The following is a 20842-nucleotide window of genomic DNA, read 5'->3' as shown; positions in this document are numbered from 1 at the left end:
ATCTCTCCGCCCGTATTTTCCATTTTAAGTGCCTATGCAAAGAAGGAATAATGCCACCTGGCGTTTTCAGCGCATAAGGGGGCCACAGGAATCCCCATGACCTGGTTCAAACATAAGCATTAAACTGAGGGACTCTTTCACCAACATTCCTTATTGAACAGTTCACTAAGAGAAAAAAAAAAGATAAAAAAGTGGGGAAAATAAACAATCTAACTTAAGGCAGTGGACACAATGGTCACTGTTTAAGAAAATTTGTGTGTTCCCTTGTAATCAGGTCAAGGATTTTTTTCCATTGTCTCATTTTTCTGGACCTATGCAAACAACGGCGATTGCCACTACCACAGCTTTACTATATATATTTGTGTGTGTGTGTGTGTGTGTGTGTGTGTGTGTGTGTGTGTGTGTGTGTGGTTTTTGGGTCACACCGGCAGTGCTCAGGGGTTATTCCTGGCTCCAGGCTCAGAAATTGCTCCTGGCAGGCACGAGGGACCATATGGGAAATGGGACGCCTAGAACAAGTCCAACAATCCAGTTGACTTGATTCTTACATAAACATTGAATGGAGGGACACTTCTACAAACTTCCTTATTTAATAAATAACAAAGGGAAGGAAAGATGGAGAGGGACTCTCACCAAAATACCTTATTGAACAGTTCACAAAGAGGAGAAAAGATAAAGAGTGGGGAAAATAAACAATCTAGCTTAAGACAATGGACTCAATTGTCACCGTTTATAGGAACTAATCAAAAACCTAGTATGGTAGCAACCACAGTTACACGATAAAAGAAGAAAGAGGACAAGAGGCATTTGAGAGTAAACAAGTAGGTAAAGAGTACTGGCTCTTCCCAGCCTTAGAGACCATCCTCTCATTTTTATTTTGAAAATATATGGTACCCCCACCCGAAATGGTCTCTTTCCAAACTAAAAGTCCATCCTCCCATTTTATTTTAAATATATATGGTACACAACCCCACACAGTTTTTGAAATGGAGACCAATGAGAAAAAAAAAACAAACCAGTGAATGGCACAACGTAATGTTCCAACATTCACCAGTGCTGCATCAGCTCGCCATCCACCCCTTAGTATCTGGAGAGAAAGGGGGAAGGCCTAAGGACCACAATAGAGACCACCTGGGCCGGCAACCAGGGAAGACCTGGAGTAGGGGAGGAAATAGGGAACGGCTGGAGGTCTGCCAAGCCTCCCAGCACCCCCCAGCTAGGGAAAATGCCTGTGGTCTGGGGTGTCCCCTAACCCCATACCCGGGAAGAGCCGGCCTCCAGGACCAAAGCACCAGAAGCCAGCTATCTTCCCGTCCCCTCCCTCTGCTCCTCCTCCCTAGAGTAGGGAGGGAGGGAAGTCTGGAGACCCCTAATGGAATCCACCTGGACCCCACAGCAGGCCACCCGAGGTGGCCTAGAGTCGGGGGGAAATAGGAGAACAGCTGGAGGCCTGCAAAGCCTCCCAGCACCCCCCTTGGTTTATGTTTTTTTAAAAAATTTATCTCTCGGGGCCGGAGAGATAGCACAGCGGTAAGGCGGTTGCCTTACATACGGAAGGTCGCTGGTTCAAATCCCGGCATCCCATATGGTCCCCCGAGCCTGCCGGGGGTGATTTCTGAGTGTAGAGTCAGGAATAACCCCTGAGCATTCATGGGTGTGACCCAAAAACCAAAAAAAAAAAAATTTATCTCTCATAAGGTAGAAATAAAATATGCATAGGAAGTAGATCCTTAATATATACCAAATTACTGTGTAAACCTTAAAGTGGGAATATAATATAAAAATTACTTCTTGATTTTTGCATTTTTCTGAATGTAAAGTCTTTACAGTTAATGATTATTTTGTCATTCTTATATAATAAGGGCTTAATCAGGGGCTCAGTATAATAGAAAAGAAATGGGGACCATCTACCCACTGTGTTCCCACTTGCCTTGCACATGGCTGACCAGGTTTGATCCCCAGCACCCATGTGGTTCCCTAATCACAGAGAGAGCCAGGATTAAGCCCCAGGTACCACTGGGTGTAGCCCCACAACAACAACCAAAAAAAGAACTATAAATATTTTTGATGCATATGAGAGTTTTTGTTTTGGAGATCATATTCAGTAGTTCTTAGGGAGCAGTTACTGGCTTTGTACTGAGGTGTGATCTCCTCCTGCACTGCTTGGAGGATAAGCTGTCATAGTACATTTGGGGATCAAATCATGTTTGCCACATACACAATTTTTTGGCCTACTGTCAGTGTTCATTCTTGAAGAATTTTTGACACAGTGACCAACAAATTGAAATGAACTCACCACATCATAATATGCCAATAATTTCTAACCATGAGTTCTAGATCCTAGAGCTCTATAGTTTCCAAATTTTCTGCCATATTTGAGATTCTCTACATATTTTAATTAGTCTAAGAATGATTTGACTCTTGTTTTTGTTTTTTAGTAACTGCATCACACTTATACTGAGCTTGTAAAATAAAAGTTAGCTGTATATCCCACAAACTCTCCAATCCAAGTCTGGTATCCAATTCTTGGGAATCAGCTTATTGATTGGGAAAGAAGCACGTCTCATTTTAAAAAAGTATAATAAACTGACCTTTTCATCCTTCAGCTGGTGGTGGAGTATTATTTTAGAGGTGTTGTAATGATTTATTATTCTGGATAATAAACATGTACAGAGAAATTTGTGAGTTTAGGTAATAATTAAAGCACTTAATAGTTTTAAAAAGGTTGGTTTTTGGTTTTGGGGCATACCCGGCGGTGCCTCCGGTTACTCCTCGCTCTGTGCTCAGAAATCGCTCTTGGCAGGCTTGGGGGGAACATGTGGGTTGCCAGGAATCAAACCCAGGTCTGTCTTGGGTTGGTCACATGCAAGGCAAATATCCTACCGCTGTGCTATCACTCTGGCCTCAAAAGTTTACAAGTTTTAAAAAGGAGGTGCTTTTGTTTTCCATATGAACACAATATGCCATTTATAGTAGCTCTTCAATAATGCACTTTTTTTTTTTTTTTTTTTTGGTTTTTGGGCCACACCTGTTTGACACTCAGGGGTTACTCCTGGCTATGCGATCAGAAATCGCCCCTGGCTTGGGGGGACCATATGGGATTCCGGGGATCGAACCGCTGTCCGTCCTATGCTAGCGCTTGCAAAGCAGACACCTTACCTCTAGCGCCACTCCCTGGTCCCATTAATGCACATTTTTTTAAATCTCAGTGTCTCAGAACCTTTGAGGAGATGTAGCAAAGTGTTAAATTTTACATTTGTGCTTTATGAATTACCAAGTTCTAAGGCTTATTACTTTGAGTGACCAATGCCTAAGGTTTATTAGTCTATTCCTGAGATTCACAATATTGCAAGGAAAAACAATAGTGCATTGATTTTGTATTTGGCATGCTCATTTTGTCTGTTTACAAAATGTATTGTCTTACTAAAATTAATTAAAATATATATCCTACTTATGTAGTTAATAGAACTTGAACCATTTCCAATTTAATGGATTAGTTAATGGGTACTGGGAGATGATAAGGGAACAAATGCCATCAAATTAAACATTTAATTTATTTCATTTAGCATACACAAGAAATTGAACATGCCGCTTTCAGTAGTGGGAGCAGTGATTGGGAGTTGGTTATGTGTACAATGGGTTGTCTTTTCATACTTTTATGGTATTCACATCCTAACTTGTGGAATCATTTTACTTTTAGGTGAAAGAAATTTAAAATGTGAAACTCTCATTTAAAATCTACTTTAAATACAAATGATTATGATACTGTAGAAAGCATGTCAGTGATGGCAAAAAAAAAAAGTTAGTCATATTTGTCTATAGAGCAGAGCTTCTGATTTCTAAAAAATTTTAAGAACATTTTTGTCATACTTTGATGACCCTGGATGGGTACTGATAAAAAAGACAAGACCAGGGGCTAGAGAGAGATAGCACAGCGATAAGGTGCAGCCGATCCAGGACAGAATCCCGGCATTCCATATGGTTCCCCATGCCTGCCGGGAGTGATTTCTGAGCACAGAGCCAGGAGTAACACCTGAACACTGCTAGGTATGACCCAAACGCACCACCACCACCGGGGGGGAAAAAAATACAAGGCCATGATCAAAACTTGAAAGTTTTAGCCCCACCCCTCATCCTCAGAAGGAAAGGGTTATTAACTGTATAAAAGGATTAAAAGCTTTCAACTGGGTGATTGATCACATTCACATATCAGAAGAATGAGGGCACCACACGCACCTAAAAGAAGTCCCTATTATATTATTATATTCGGTAATATCCCAAACCGTAACAACTTATTCATTCACCTGGCCACTCATCTAAACTTTTTTCATGCTTTAGTACACTGGTAAAAGTAAGTAGACATTTCCCAGAATTCCATGAGTTACTGCAGCAAATTAATTGACCCCAAAAGTGAAGGAGTCTTTGAAGCCTCCTTCGATTTAGCTAGTTGTAAGAAATCTGGTGATGACCTGGTTTTTTTGACTGGTGTCCAGACTTGAAGTCAGGAAGTGGCAGTGTCTTGCGAGCCATTAACCTGTATGGAATCACTTTCTTTTCCAGGTAGATAGTGGATTGTTGAATGCTCACCCAGTATCCCACATTTGAAAACAAAAAGAGTTAGAAGTAAAGTTTTTCCAACACACACTTACAAGTTAGAAGACACCATTTTTTTTGGGGGGGTGGAGTACCAATGTGGTACTCAGGAGTTACTCCTGGCTCTGTGCTCAGAAATTGCTCCTGGCAGGCTGGGGATCTGTATGGGTTACCAAAGATCAAACCTGGGTTGGTGCCAGGTCAGCCATGTACAAAGCAAACACCCTACTGCTATGGTATCACGATGACCCAGAAGTTACCATTTCTTTGTTTTTCTTTTTCTTAATTTAAACTTAGTGGTTTACAAAGTTGTTCATACTAATTATTTCTGTGTTCCAAGATTTAGCATCAGTCCTACCACCAGTGTATTCCTTCTGCTGTTGTCCCCAGTTTCCCACCCATCCCAAATTCTGCCCCCTTGACAGGCATGAAATAATTTATTTTATATTGCTTGTTTCAACTAAAATGGTAATGAAATTGAAAAACTTCAGTAAATGTAAATTTGTGGAAGTAATTGTACCTCACAAAAGGTTATTAAGTCATTGTCAGAATTCCTAAGATGTTTTGTTGCTAGTTAAGCAAGCAATGTTACTGGTTTTATATGTTGACCTTCTATGCTATAAATTAAAAATAAATATGTTTTATTTGGTGGTTTCTATGCTACTTTAACATATAATTGGGTAAGTTCCTAATGGAGTACCAGTACTGAAACATTTGGAGGTGTTCTTCTAGCTGCATAATTATGATATGCTCCAGGAATTCTAGGATCTATGTTGGGCCAATGAGCTGACATGGTGGCGGCTATGGGATGTGTCTGTCTGGCTTCTGAAAGTATTGAGAGGCCAGGGGACACTCACCCTCACTCAGAGAAGACCCAGAGTTCTCAGCCCCAAAATGGCATACCTGGAGATTTTTGTTAGTTGTCTCCAGAAGAGATCAGTGGAAAAGCAGTGAACTGAGTTTTTGGCGTGGTAGTGATTGTGGGATATGAATGTAGTTGCTGAAGCTTTGGCAGGGTGGGGACTTGGATGGCCACTCTATAAGAACACTTCAGAAATTTCAACTTCGTAAATGGTGTACCCGTAAATTTTTGTGTCTTAGCTTATATCTCTTTCAAGCATAAAGAGTCTTTGGAGCTGTCCATAAGTGGACATGGAGGAGGCTGTGGGATATGTCTGTGGCTCTAGAAGTCACCATTCCTATCCAGCAGGCCTTTACTGGGTCATTTTACTTCTTTGAATCACAGTTGGGGATGATGATAGCTGTCCTGTTTGTTTTTCAGAGAAATATGTGAATTTATTTAGAGACATATTTGCAAGACACATACTTGGTAGATATTTATAGTAGACACATTTGCAGTTCTCACAGCATCTACTTTCAAGAGTAGATAAAATTTTAACCTATTGTAATAAGTTCCTAATGGAAAGAAATATGTTGTGAAGATCCATAGGGAAGATTCACAGTTATCAGAGTAGAAAGTGGCAGGGTAAGGACTAGAATGTTCTTCCAGAAAGACAAAGAAAAGATATTTGACTTAAGTTTTGAAGAAGTGTGGGAGTAAAAGAAAGGATGAAGGAGAGAAGACTCACTTAGATGGAACAAGCAATATCTCCAAACATTACATTTAAGTTACGTCTTTATATTGCCTGGGGCAAGGCCTGCCTTTAATAATAATCCAAATACACTTATGTTTTGAGGCCACACTGGTGTTGCTCATTGCCTATTCCTGGTGTGGTATTCATCACTCCTGACAGGCTCAAGAGCCTAAAGTTTGGTCAGTTATTTAAAGTCATTATTATCTTATTACCTATGCAGATGATACATTCCTTAAGAAAAGTGGTATATAGAACCCTATTACTGTGTTATTTTATATCTTGTTTTAGGTCTTTTAATAAAGTTTATGTATTTAGATATATCTGTGGTGGGTGCAGTGATTAATGTCAGCTAAAATTTCTTGATAGGTTCTCCCCTTGATCTGTATGTCTTTGTCACTGACGACTTTATTTTTGGAAGCTGATGGGACTACAAGTCACTGACTTGCTCTGTGCTTTTGCTTCAGAATACTCTGGTCTTTTTTTTTTTTATTTTATCTTTTATTAAAGAAAATGATTAACTAAGTTATTGTTACCAATCCCACCACCAGTGTCAGTTCCCGTTAGCAGTGCTCCCTTACTCTTTCTTGTCATCTCCTATCCTCAACCTATCTTTCTACCCCCAATTGCCACCTTGGTAGGCATTTATATCTTTATATATATATAAATTTTTATCTTTAGTGGCTTCAACTTATCTTTTGTTTTCAAACCTGAGTCGACTAGGTACAAACTTTATCCACTGCAAGCCTTACCAGTGTACTATTGCACCATCCCTATTGAATTTTTTCTTTTAAATAAAAACATTACTAATTAATTTGTGTTATCATTTGTATCCTTAATATGGTATGCTGTCAGACTCTGAGTTATTAGGTAGTCAAGCACAAATGTTGTTTATAATTATGAAGTTTTCATTTACAATAAAAATGTGTAAAGAAGATAAATTAAGCTAAGGCTTTTTTCCTGGTCGCTAAATTCTTGGTTTATCAAAACTTCTATTGTTTACATTACTATGAATACTTAAATGTTGTCTGTAAATTTGCTTAAAGTTTAGTTTTCTACAATCTACTTCTCAAATGTGTTAGGCACAGCTATTCTGGAGAATGCTGAGAGCACACATCCTCTTGCTTCACATAAATTAGCAAGTTGAACAAAGATTTGCTCATGGTAAAAATTCTCATATCATTTTAATATGTAGACTAACATTTTAATGTTACTTGAGTACCATGAATAGTTTGGAAAACACTGGACTATGCACATAATCACACTATCATACATGTACTATGGAAGTTATTACTATGTGTTTTGTGGATATGGATTGAAAAGCTAATGTTTGAAGCCAGAGTGGTGGCACAAGCAGTAGGGCATTTGCCTTGCACACACTAACCTAGTTCAGACCGCAGTTAGATCCCCTGGCTTCCCATATGGTCCCCAAGCCAGGAGCGATTTCTGAGCGCATAGCCAAGAGTAACCCTTGAGCGTCAGTGGGTGTGGCCCAAAAACCAAAAAGAAAAGAAAAAGATTAGCTAATGGAAACTTTTTATATATAAAAGTCTTTAAGCACCATGATTATAAACATGATTGTAGTTGGGTTTCTGTCATAAACAGAGCAACCCCCCCTTCACCAGTGCAGCATTCCTACCACCAGTGTGCGCCTTCCATCCCAAACCCTGCCTATCTTCGAGACAATCATTCTACTTCTCTCATTCACTACCATTGTCATGATAGTTGTTAGTGTAGTTATTTCCTTAACTGGACTCACTACTCTTTGTAGTGAGCTTCATATTGTGGAAACTTTATTTTTTTGGTTTTTGGACCACACCGGTGACACTCAGGTTACTCCTGGCTACGCACTGAGAAATCACTCCTGTCTTCAGGGACTATATGGGATGCCGGGGGATCAAACTATTGTCCATCCTAGGTTAGCGTGTACAAGGCAAACACCCTACCGCACCGCTTGCACCACCGCTCCGGCCCTATGTGGAAACTTTTTAGTAAATTATGCTTTGAAACATTAATTAGGTCGTTATTTTTACTTACTATCTTGTTTGTTTCTTTGTTGGGGGGGCCATTCCTGGCTTGGGACTCCATGAACCACAGTTCGTCCTCAGTCAGCATGTGCAAGGCAAATGCCCTACTGCTGTGCCACTGCTCAGGCCACATACTTACTATCTTTTTTAAACACCATGGTTACAAGTTGTCTATTGTATAGTTTTTTTTCAGAGTTACAATGTTTTTTAAGATAATCAGTCATACAAGGTTCATACCCTTCACCACATTTCCCATCACCAATATTTGTAGTTTCCTTCCCAGCTTCCTTCTCCCATCTCCCCTTCTAGCTCTGTAGCAGATGTTTGTTTCTCTCAAACTTTTTTTCTTTTAGACACTGGTTTGCTATATTTTCTTTCTCTCTCCTATCAGCACCCAGTTCTTGTCCAGAGTGATCATTTCCATCACTCATTGTCATAGCGGTCCCTTTTCAGCACTAATTACACTCCCCTATTTGTGGCACACTTTCTACTATGGACTGGTCCTTCTGATCTCTAATGTCTCCCCAAAATGAGTGTGATTATTCTATGTCTATCACTCTCCCTCTAATTTGTTTTCACTCAGCATAATCTCCATATCTATGTATAAAAAAATTTCATGACTTTATTTTTCTTAACAGCTGCAGAAGGTTTCATTATATAGATGTTCCACAGTTTCTATATCACTCATCTGTTCTTTTATTTTTTTTAAGAAAATGCATCACATTTGATCCCCTTGCGTCTCATATGGTCCCCCAAACCAGGAGCGATTTCTGAGGGCATAGCCAGAGGTAACCCGAGTGTCACCAGGTGTGGCCCCAAAACAAAACAAAACAAAACAAAAATTATTTACTCAAATAAATTAATGATTAAAGATTAATGATGGGGCCTGGAGAGATAGCACAGCGGCATTTGCCTTGCAAGCAGCCGATCCAGGACCAAAGGTGGTTGGTTCGAATCCCAGTGTCCCATATGGTCCCCTGTGCCTGCCAGGAGCTATTTCTGAGCAGCACTGCCAGGTGTGGCCCAAAAACCAAAAAAAAAAAAAAAAAGATTAATGATAATACATTTGTTTCCAGGTAAGTGAAAGCAAAGTTAATTTAAAGAAAGAAAGAAAAATAAGATGAAAGAGAAGAGAAAAAAGGAAAGAAAGATAAAAGTAGCAAGCTCATCTGTGAAAATTATTGTATCACCAATGAAGTCATTCAATAATACAGTGACAGAAAGTTTAGTATACTCTTATTGTTATATGTTCAGTCTGTTAAATTGGAGTGTTCTTTTAGAGATGACAGCATCAAACAAATAAAGTTATTTAGAAATTAAAAGCTACTATCTATTAACTTTAGGGACATATACTTAGCTGTAGGGCACCTAGAAGATGGCCCCAGTTCAAACATGGTGACTGTGTTTGTGGGTATGATTATTTTACTTGTTAGCTTTTTTTTATTTGCTTGTTTTTGTTTGTTTATTTAGTTGGTTTCTGGACCACACCCAGTGGTTACTCAGGGGTTACTCATGACTCTGCTCAGAAATCACTTCTGGCTGGCTCGGGGGACCATCTGGGATGGCATTTATTGAACTTGGATCTGCTGCATGCAAGGCTAATGCCTTACCTGCTGTTCTATCGCTCTGGCCCCTTTACTTGCTATCTTAATAGCATTTACAAAATTTACTAAGGTAGTTAGCATTACAAATAATGCATGTACTTTGACTTCTTATCAAATTTACTTTCATTCAGAAAATTTCAATATATAGCTAACAAACTTTAAAAAATTATTTCTCTAAAAAGTTATTTCAGGAGCCGGAGCGGTGGCGCAAACAGTAAGACATCTGCTTTGCCAATGCTAGCCTAGGACCTCAGTTTGATCTCCTGGCGTCCCATATGGTCCCCCAAGCCAGGAGCGATTTCTGAGGGTATAGTCAGAAGTAACCCCCAAGTGTCACCAGGTGTGGCCCAAAAGCAAAACAAAACAAAACAAAACAAGTTTAAAAAAATTACTTCAGTATTTACTCAAAGATAATTATGTACTCATTGCCACTTGAACTTATTGACAAAAGTAATACCTTTATCACTTTTTTTTTATTATTATTAAAGAAAGCTAGTATAAAGAATAGGGTATTTGCCTTGCTCCCAGCCAACCTATGTTAATTCCTTACCATTCCATCTGGTCCCCTGAGCATCACTGATGTGCCCAAAACAAAAAAGGAAAAAAAAAAAAAAGAGGTAATACTTAGATATTGGATTGCCAAATTCATAAAATGGTTTGCCTCCTCTGCCTTGTGCTTCCTTACCCCCAGATTAAGAGGTTCCTCTGATAACCATGAATGGCATTTTCTTAAGCACCTTTTGTTTCTTGAGTATTCTTGGTTTCATATGTCTCTATAATATGATTTTAAAAGACAGCATGAGCCTCACACATCCCAAAATTTTAACCAAATTTAATGTTTAATATTTGGTGTGTAGTTATGGGATGGTTTAAATACCAGCTTAAAATCTGACTTAACGTGCCATATAATGAGCTTATTTTAGATTTGTGAGCTTAATCAGTCCTAAAATATGAAAATTAACTGCTTTTAAATACACTTAAATCTTTGGGCTGGAAAATTACTTAAACAAAGGCCTACTGTTCCAGTTTGATCTCTAATACCAGGTCTTCCCACCCTCACTGCACACACACACACACACACACACACACATACACACACACACACCTTTGCCTCGGTACACACACACACACACACACACACACCTTTGTCTCGGTTTTAAAAATGACACACACACACACACACACACACCTTTGCCTCGGTTTTAAAAATGACACAGACACACACACACACACACACACACACACACACACACACACACACACACACACACACACACACACACACACACCTTTGCCTCGGTTTTAAAAATGACCCAATTCTAGCTCAGAAACAGTTTAAAAGTAAGTCAATAAACTGATTGAAAAAAGCTGGGCTTTTAATATGTATGGGCTATGAAACTTTTTCTTCTGCATATTTAAATTCTATGTCATAATATTCATGTTTTCCTAAACTGTTTATATTAAAAGACTGATTAGCATGGAAGCTGAGCTATATATTAAGCGATTGATTTTATTATCTGATTAATCAATAAAACTAATGATTAATTTTATTGTTAGAAATGAGTCAATCGAAATTGTTTACTTTTAGGACTCTCCAGTCAATATTGTTCTTTTTGATTTTTTGGATCACACATGAAGTACCAGGGACTGAACCTTCCAGGCTTCTTACTTACAGAGTATATATTCAAACTGTTAAACCACTTCTGTAGTTATTATTTTTCCTCCTACCATCCCTTCTTTCCTTCCTTATATCCTATAAATTACTTTATTCATTTTGGTATTGGGTCCTGCTGTGCACTGTCCACTGCTGTGCTTAGGACTACTCCTGGTTTTGCACTTAAAGAATCACTAGTGGCAGACTTGGGAACCATATGTGATGTCAGGGATTAAAGCTGGGTCTGCTGTGCAAGGCAAACGACATATCTGCTGTATTATTGCTCTGGCCTTTATACTTAAATATTTTAAATGATTTTTATGTTCAAGTTTCTAGGAAAAGGCTAATTTTTAAAAATATTTATTTATAGATTGGTCAAAGAAAAAGTGATGTATGAAAAGGAAGCCAAACAACAAGAAGAAAAGATTGAAAAGATGAAAGCGGAAGATGGTGAAAATTATGCCATTAAAAAACAGGTAAAATTATGGCTTAAAAATAACTGCTATGTTTATAGAGTACATAGTAACTTATTAACAGACTTTTGAAGTGATTTTATTTTACTTACTCTTTAAGCCCCCAGAAGCCTGTATATTGCTCAGTGTTGGAGCACATGTTCAGTGGAAATATGACACCCCATATCTGATCCCCAACAAAAACAAACTTTCCCTTAAAGAGAAGGAAATAAATACAAGTAAAATAACTTTTTCAAGCTCACACAACTGCCAAGTTGCATTAAAACACAGATTTCTAACTTTAGAATATGACCTCTGTGCTATCTTCTCACCCTCCAAACTCACTGCCTGATTGTCTCTATCTGTACTTCTTCCACCTTACTTTCTGTTCAGGGAAAGGGCACACCCAATGGTGCTCAGGATTTACTCCTGGCTCTGCTCTTAAGCATCACTCCCTGGCCAGGCTTTGGGGACCAAATGACTGAGGATTGCATGCAGATCAACCACGTGCAAGCCAGGAGCCCTACCCACTGTATTATAGCTCTGGTTTCCTAGATTCTACATGCGTCATTCTCTTTTTGTGTCTGAGACTTTGCATATATGTGTGAATCCCTTTCTATTCCTTCCCCCTGAACTCTTCTTCATCATATAGCTATCCTTTAAGGCTCTATCTTATTACTGACTTCTTGTCTCTTTTTTCTCCCATAATACCTTTTTTATTCTGAGAGTAGTCATTGAATATGCTCTTAGCTAATACATTTCATATTCCTCTAGAAAAATGATTATCAACCCTCACTTTTTTACCACAAAATCTTTTAACAGCCTTCTACGTCTGTACCTTTCTTGGCTGAGAGGGCTCTACTCCCTGGACCATATTGTATACATATGGTAGTAACATTGACATGGTTTTCATTTTGTCCTTGTCCTCACAGTAACTGCTCACCCTTTTATATTGACAATTTTGATAGAGAACAGCCTCTGCTAAGTTTTTCTTATTTCACTGTCATTATTTCTCAGTCTCCATTGCCAAAACTGTAGAAAAATAGCTTCCTCTCCTCTCACCTCCTCCCTCCTTTCTGTCACTGTTTGTATACAAAGACTTCTAAATTTTTCAAGCAGTTCTTTGATCCCTTTCTCTGTAACCTTACCATTCCATTCCTTTAAGTTTAATTTTAATGCTCATTCATTTACTAAATTAATAAACACTTGCTGAATGCTATATATTTGCCAATTATTGTTTTAGGTACGATAATTTGGGGGTAGAGGGAATATGAGCCACACCCAGCATTGTGTAAACCAGAAATTATAATTGGTGATCACTGTTTGATCATGTATCAATTTGATGTATAATTATTTTCAAACATAGTGAATTTGAATTATTAGGGGCTTTTTTTAACATATTACTTATGCATCTAAGTCTTTTTTTCCCCCCTTCGGTTTTTGAGTCACACCCGGCAGTGCTCAGGGATTATTACTCCAGGCTCTAAGCTCAGAAATCGTTCCTGACAGGCTCAGAGAACCATATGGAATGCCAGGATTTGAACCACTGTCCTTCTGCATGCAAGGCAAACACCTACCTCCATGCTATCTCTCCAGCCCACATCTAAGTCTTTTTTAGGGAAACTGCAAAGCTCAGGGCTTACTCCTGGCTTTGTGCTCAAAGATCACTCCTGGCATGCTTGGGGGCCCATATGGGATGGCAGGGATTGAACACAGGTTGGCCATGTGCAAGGCTAATGCCCTACCTGTTGTACTCCAGCCTCATCACTTAAGTCTTTATAGAATATTGTCTTTATCTCTATTTGGGTATGACACTGGTACTAACATCAATAAAAATGAAAAATCAGGGGCTGGAGAGATAGCATGGAGGTAAGGTGTTTGCCTTTCATGCAGAAGGTCATTAGTTCGAATCCTGGCATCCCATATGGTCCCCCGTGCCTGCCAGGAGCAATTTCTGAGCATGGAGCCAGGAATAACCCCTGAGCACTGCCGGGTGTGACCCAAAAATCACGAAAAAAAAAAAAAAAAAGAAAAAAAAAAAAGAAAAATCTGGAAGGTATTCTGATTTCTTGAAATTTTTATTCATCCTTGAAATACTTAATATACCGTATTTTCTGGCGTATAAGACGACTTTTGAAACAAAAAAAGTCAACCGAAAATCGGGGGTCGTCTTATACGCCGCATATATCCTGAAAAATGTTTCAATATGCTGCTAAACGAAAATTGTCTGAATATTGCCACAAAACGAATTTTCCAACTCGATCCTGCACCAATCACTGCAAGGCTGCTCGAACTGCCTCTCTTAACTCAGCCAATCCAAGCAGGCTTTTTATGCATGCAAATTAGACAATGTTCTGGACCTGAATCTACACTGTCAAAAGCCTGCTCAGATTGACCAGAGTCAGAGAGGAAGTCTATGACAGTATAACCTTTGAACCTTTGCTTGTTGTGATTGGCTCACTGTGGTACATACAGTTGCAGCGCAGGAACGTTCTGTCTGATACAGCGAATATAGGCCTAAACCTATGTTTTAACTGCAAAATTAGGGGGTTGTCTTATATGCCCAGTCGTCTTATACACTGGCAAATACGGTAATTGACCTGTGGAACCATCTAGACTTATGGAGATTTTATTCAGGAGCTTTAAAATAAAAGATAAAGTTTATTTAATGATGGTGGTTAGTAACTTAGAAGAAATTGTTTTTTTTTTTGTTTTGTTTTGTTTCTGGGCCGCACCCGGCGGTGCTCAGGGGTTACTCCTGGCTGTCTGCTCAGAAATACCTCCTGGCAGGCACGGGGACCATATGGGACACCAGGATTCGAACCAACCACCTTTGGTCCTGGATCAGCTGCTTGCAAGTCAAACACCGCTGTGCTATCTCTCCGGGCCCAACTTAGAAGAAATTGATTACTTCTAGGTTATTTATAATTTGTCAGTTTCATGAACAAATTAGGCAATTTAACCCATCCTCTGAAAAGGCTTTGCTTTTATTGATTTGTCTCCATTGTCTTACTATTTTCATTTCATTAGGTTTTTTTAGGGGTCATATTTTTATTATTTCATTCCTTCTTTTTAGAGTTTTTCTTGTACTTTTTCTTTGCCCTTAAGGTAATTAGACTTACTAGATTTTACTAATGTCTTTTTTAAAAATATTTTATTGAAACCATTTTGATTTATAGAGTTCTTCATAGTTGGGTTTTAGACAATCTTTCAGGGCCATTCTCACTACCAGTGTTGACTTCCTTCCACCAATGTTCCCAGAGTGTATCCCATGCCAGCAACCCTGTCCCCAGCCTTCAAGTATAATAGGCCTATTTTAAGTTTTGATTGTTAAAGTTAATGTCTCTTGGTTCCATTGTTGCCTTTGACATGGATATTTAGTTCTGTCCTTTTTTAATGCCATCAGAGTTCACCTGAGATCGGCCCCTGTCCCCTGCTCTTTCAAATTTGTGTTTCTCTTCCTTCATTCAATTTCTTTTCCTTTTCCTCACCATGCTCTGGAGCCAAGAGTGTTTGAGACAATTCCCATTTAAACCATTGCATTTCTTCATGCAGTTATTCTAAATACCACATATAAGTGATATTAGTGATATTATTCTGTATTTATCCTTCTTCTGGCTTACTTCATTTAACATAATATCTTCCAATTCCATCCATGTTTGCAGAAAATTACATGATTGCATCATTCCTTACAGCTATGTAGTAGTCCATTGTATATATGTACCACATCTTCATGACCCACTCACCTATTGTTGTACATCTAGGTTGATTTCAACTCTTGAGTGTTGCTACATACATCCTTTGCAGCATACATCCTTTGTGCATACATCCTTTTAGATCAGTATTTTTCTGTCTTAGGGATAGACTCCCCAAAAGTGGGATTGCTGGATCATATGGCAAATAGATTCTTAGAGAACCCTCCATACTGTAAAATGAATTACTAAGCAGACAAAAATTTGGCTTTTCTATTTAACCTAATGTTTTATATTTATTTCATCCTAATTTTTTTTTTTTTACATTTTGGGGAATTCTTTTATATTTGATCATCTTTTATTAAATCTTTTGTGGGTTTTTGGGGAAGGCCACACCCGGCAGTGTTCAGGGGTTACTCCTGGCTCTGTGCTCAGAAATTGCTCTTGACAGGCTCGGGGAATCATAGGGGATGCCAGGAGTCGAACCCAGATATCTCCTGTGTTGGCTGCGTACAAGGCAAATGCCCTATCACTGTGCTATCACTCCAGCCCTTGTTTAATTATTTTAAAGCTTAAAGCAATCCTCTTGAATTCCATTGAGACAGCACTGATTCACTGATTCACATTCTTATGTTTCCAAGCTAAATACACAAAAATTATTTTGTGGCAGTAATTAAATCCCTAGGCATATACTATGAGTGTCTGTGAGGTAAAGATGTGATCAACCTGTCTCATTAGTAAGAGAATAGTTCAGCCAGAGAGGTAGTAGAGGTTATTTGCCTTGCTAATCCCCTGCTTGATCCCCAGCACTGCCTATGATCCCCCAGTATAACCTGAAGTAGCCCAGCTCATGCATGCTCCATTCCCCTCTGCCCAAAAATTATAGGTTATTTAGCTTATGTGGGGAAATGTGTATAGAGAGAACCCTTCTATTTTTTTAATTTTGATTTTTGTTTATAATATTAACCATTAGGAAAAGAGAGAAGTAACTTCTGAATAAAAGTTCCGTTGTTGTACCCAGTTGACTAGAGCTATTCAATCTTTTGTTTGGCTTGTTTGGGCCACACCTAGCAATGCTCAGAATTTATTTCTAGCTTCTGCATTTGAGAATCTCTCCTGGTGGTGCTCAGGCTGGTTGAGTGCAAAGCAATCACCTTACCCACTCTACTATCTCTCCTTCCCCTATTTGATCATTTTTAAGAAAGGTATCAAAAGAGTACTCTTTCCAAGTATAGTTTCCTGTTACCATAGGAAAAACACTTGAGGACCAATGTCTTGTCATTAACTCATTTGAACTTTTATTTGTTGATTTTCTTTATTTTTCTTAATGATTTCATGTTTTAACCCAACTTTGAATGGTGGGTATTCTTCAGAATATTCTCTAGAAGTATTCTTCATAATACTAAATATTATTCATAATAATAAATACTCCTGCATTTAATTATTTAGTATATTTCCAGAAGGAATAGGCAGAAGTTCAGGTTCAGAGGGGTGCCAAGTTGGTAATTTGGCTCAAACTGCATAGGGAGAATAATCTCTCTCCTAAAATGAAGCACAAGGATAAGTAATAACTTTTTATGCATGATAAGCATCAAAAATATGAACCTGCTGGTCTTCGCTTTTCATTTTTCTTTACCTCTGTCTTCCAGTAAGAACCTCCTGCAGTGTGCACACGATGTGATCAATAACTCAATAACTTTTTTCATGCCATAATTATCTCATGGAGATATTATCTGAACATTGTTTTTCTTTATTACACAAAAGATGCAGGAGATATTTATATAGCCAGCTGATCCCATTTTGGTTAAAGGTGCTTTGTGACAGCAGGCAAAATAGTTTCTTTTAAATAGCTTTTTAAAAAATAAATAGTTTACGTAAAGCTTTTCCAGTTAATTTTCACTTAGTGTGATTCCCAAAATAGGCTTAGATTTAAACCTCATATTTGTCATGTTTTACATATGGTATGTTAGTCTTCAAACTTCTGATAAGCACTTGTTAAAGTGATCTATTCAACACAATCGTTTACTGATTCTTCAAAATCATTCTAGTCATTTTCTTTTTTTTGTTTTTTGTTTTTTGTTTTTGTTCTGTTTTGTTTGGGCCACATCCAGAGACGCTCAAGGATTACTCCTGGCTATGCGCTCAGAAATCGCTCCTGGCTTGGGGGACCATATGGGATGCCAGGGGATGGAATCGCGGTCCATCCTAGGCTAGCGTGGGCAAGGCAGATGCCTTTTGCCGCTTGCGCCACTGCTCTAGCCCCATTCTAGTCATTTTCTGAGGTGAGCTAACCACTGAGATTTTTTATTTATAGGCTGAGATTCTGCAGGAGTCCCTCATGATGATCCCAGACTGCCAGCGTAGGTTGGAAGCCGCATATACTGATCTTCTGCAGATACTAGTAAGTAAAGACTTCTCTTGCTTAGGTTTCTCTAAGAGATGGAAGGCCAGGATTTTAAACAAGAAAACTAGTTATTAATATGCATTGTTTTTCTCTGGATACTACTATTTTTTAAGTAACGGAATTTTATTGTTTTGACATATTCCTCTAGTGAAAATGATGTGTCTAGCATGTTTATTCTGATTATTTAAACTTAACAGTATCTTTCATAGTTATCAAAGGACTAATATCCAGTGATAGCTTTAATTATTTGGTCATCTTTGTCAAAATGATCTTTACACACCTAAAAGGAAGAAATCCAAGTAATTTAAACTTCCATGAGTTTAAGAGTAGGAATAAGGGGCCGGGTAGGTGGCGCTGGAGGTAAGGTGTCTGCCTTGCAAGCGCTAGCCAAGGAAGGACCGCGGTTCGATCCCCCGGCGTCCCATATGGTCCCCCCAAGCCAGGGGCGATTTCTGAGCACATAGCCAGGAGTAACCCCTGAGCATCAAACGGGTGTGGCCCAAAAACCAAAAAAAAAAAAAAAAAAAGAGTAGGAATAAGAAATATGTTCACTAGTACAGGTAGCTCTCATTAATTTGATCTTTAGTTCTCTTGATCACTAGAATTATCACACTTGCTATTATCTAAATGCTTTCTGGAACAGATAGTGTCAATCATTTTATAACATCCTAAAAATATATATAGAAGTCGGGGCCAGAGAGATAGCATGGAGGTAGGGCATTTGCAGAAAGACAGTGGTTCAAATTCTGGCATTCCATATGGTCCCCCGAGCCTGCCAGGAGCAATTTCTGAGCATAGAGCCAGGAGTAACCCCTGAGCACTGCTGGGTGTGACCCAAAAACAAACAAACACAAAAAAACAGAAACTCACCTTGTAAATGAGATAAAAAGCTATACAAGACTACTGTATTACTAGTGATAAATTTATCATTTTTCTCTATATAGTAAAACAAATCTGAGACTTTTTTAGGATGTTCATATTTAAGAGAAATTATTTTCCACAAAATAATATTAGCACTAAATCTATAGGAAAGAAAGAGTGAATATTTATATTTTACATGCAGATGACTCAAGCGGCTAAAAATGAAGCTGTGATTTTAAAATAATAGATGAAAGCAAAAAATAATACATTACTTTAAATGCTATCTATAACATATATATATATATATAATTTCTTGATAGTCATAATAAGTATAAGTCTATAGGCTACAAAAGTAATAAAAATCACTTGGAAAAAGTTGCCCTTGGATGAAAGTTTCATATAAGGACATATTCAGCAAGCTCTGCCCTGAGAGCTTATAATTTAATGACCAAAGAAAATTTGAATGTAGAGGATTTGGGCTGTTTCGTTTTTCTTAGGGACCAGCGTAGGGAATGTGATGGTGCACACATCCTGTAATGCTCAGAGCTTACTCCTACCTGTGTTCTCAGGAGTCCCTCCTTGGGGGAAATCAGATGTGGTGCTGGGTATCAAATCAAGACTTGCCATGTCTAAGGCCTGTGCATCAACCCTTATACAAACTATTTCAGTCTCTAATGTAAAGATTTAAGCATTTGGGGGAGGGACAGGGACCATATCCATCTGTGCTCAGGGCTTCTTCCTGGCTCTGTGTTCAGGATTGAACATGAGTCAATCTATGATTACCATACCTTTTGTATTACCCAGTCCCCAATATTTAAAGTATTAAGGAAGTATCAGAAAATCAAAGATATCAGAATTTTTTCCCCTCATATCAGCAAGTGGCTATTTTATCTTTTTGATTCAAAGACTGCACTTCATATCATGACATTTGGTGCTATCTTTGTTATTGTGTGAGTAGTTGGTCTGTTTTGATCTGAATGTTGTCATATGTATATGTGATGTTAGTAAATTTTTAGTTCATATTAATAGTTCATTTCTATGGTGATTTTGTGTTTTTAAGTTGAGAATTTTTTGAGAATTTCAATATCTGTGTTATACTTTGTGTAAGAATATATAGTGAATCAAAATGAAACCTATGGTTTCTTCCTTTAAAGAAGAAACAAAATTTTCAATTAGCTAAGGAGCTGAATTATTTTAGAAGATGCTTAGAAAAATTAATTTTTTTTTATTTTTGACTTGACTTCACCTCACTTTTTTAAATTAAAGTTTGAGAAGGATAAACTTTGTTTTACCGTATTTTATTTCAGGAGAATGAAAAAGAGTTGGAAGAAGCTGAGGAATATAAAGAAGCACGATCAGTACTAGATTCAGTGAAACTAGAAGCATGAAGACTTTCTGTACAGGGTGTTTTTATGCGTGGTATTCTAGAATCCATTCCAAAATTCATTATTTTGACCACCGCTTTGTGTTCAGATAGTAATGAGAATGTGATTCTTCTATGCAGTTTCGTATTTTTTTGCTTAATTTAATGTCAAATAAATGAATTCATCAAAAAATGTTTATTTCATACTTTATAAAATCAGACTTTTATCATTCATTTATCATCAAATTATAGATATTTCTAACATAAGTAAACTCTATTTGAAGTTTAGATACTTGCCTCATAACTGGATTGAGTTACAAACAGGACTTTTTTTTTTTAAGCAAAAATCCAATTTTTATTAGTTTCTGAATAAAGTACAACTTCCTATAGTTTTTGTGTGTGCTGGTTTTCATTTGTTTTTGTTTTGTTTTGTTTTTCATTTTGAGCCACACCCAGTGATGTTCAGGGCTTCACTCCTGGCTCTGCACTCAGGAATTAACTCCTGACTGTTCTTGCGAGAGACCATGTGGGATACCTGGGATCAAGCCTGGGTCAGCTGCCAGCAAAACAAGTGCCCTACCCTTAGTACTAGCACTCCAG

General features: G+C 38.1%; 1 protein-coding gene across 1 annotated transcript in view; it reads left to right on the top strand.

Annotated features, from left to right (window-relative positions):
• TBCA (tubulin folding cofactor A) overlaps positions 1-20580 on the top strand; it is a 51171-nt gene extending 30591 nt beyond the window's left edge. The window contains exons 2-4 of the mRNA XM_049766470.1: positions 11841-11946; positions 17929-18015; positions 20187-20580. Coding sequence (XP_049622427.1) covers positions 11841-11946; positions 17929-18015; positions 20187-20267 — 274 coding nt within the window. The 3' untranslated portion in view covers positions 20268-20580. The remainder of the gene's footprint in view (positions 1-11840; positions 11947-17928; positions 18016-20186) is intronic.
• The last annotated feature ends 262 nt before the right edge of the window (positions 20581-20842 follow it).

This window comes from Suncus etruscus, chromosome 2 (genome assembly GCF_024139225.1).
Source record: "Suncus etruscus isolate mSunEtr1 chromosome 2, mSunEtr1.pri.cur, whole genome shotgun sequence".
Classification (NCBI taxonomy): Eukaryota; Metazoa; Chordata; class Mammalia; order Eulipotyphla; family Soricidae; genus Suncus; species Suncus etruscus.
Note: the sequence above shows the minus strand (reverse complement) of the source record. Positions and strands in the feature narration are given on the sequence as shown.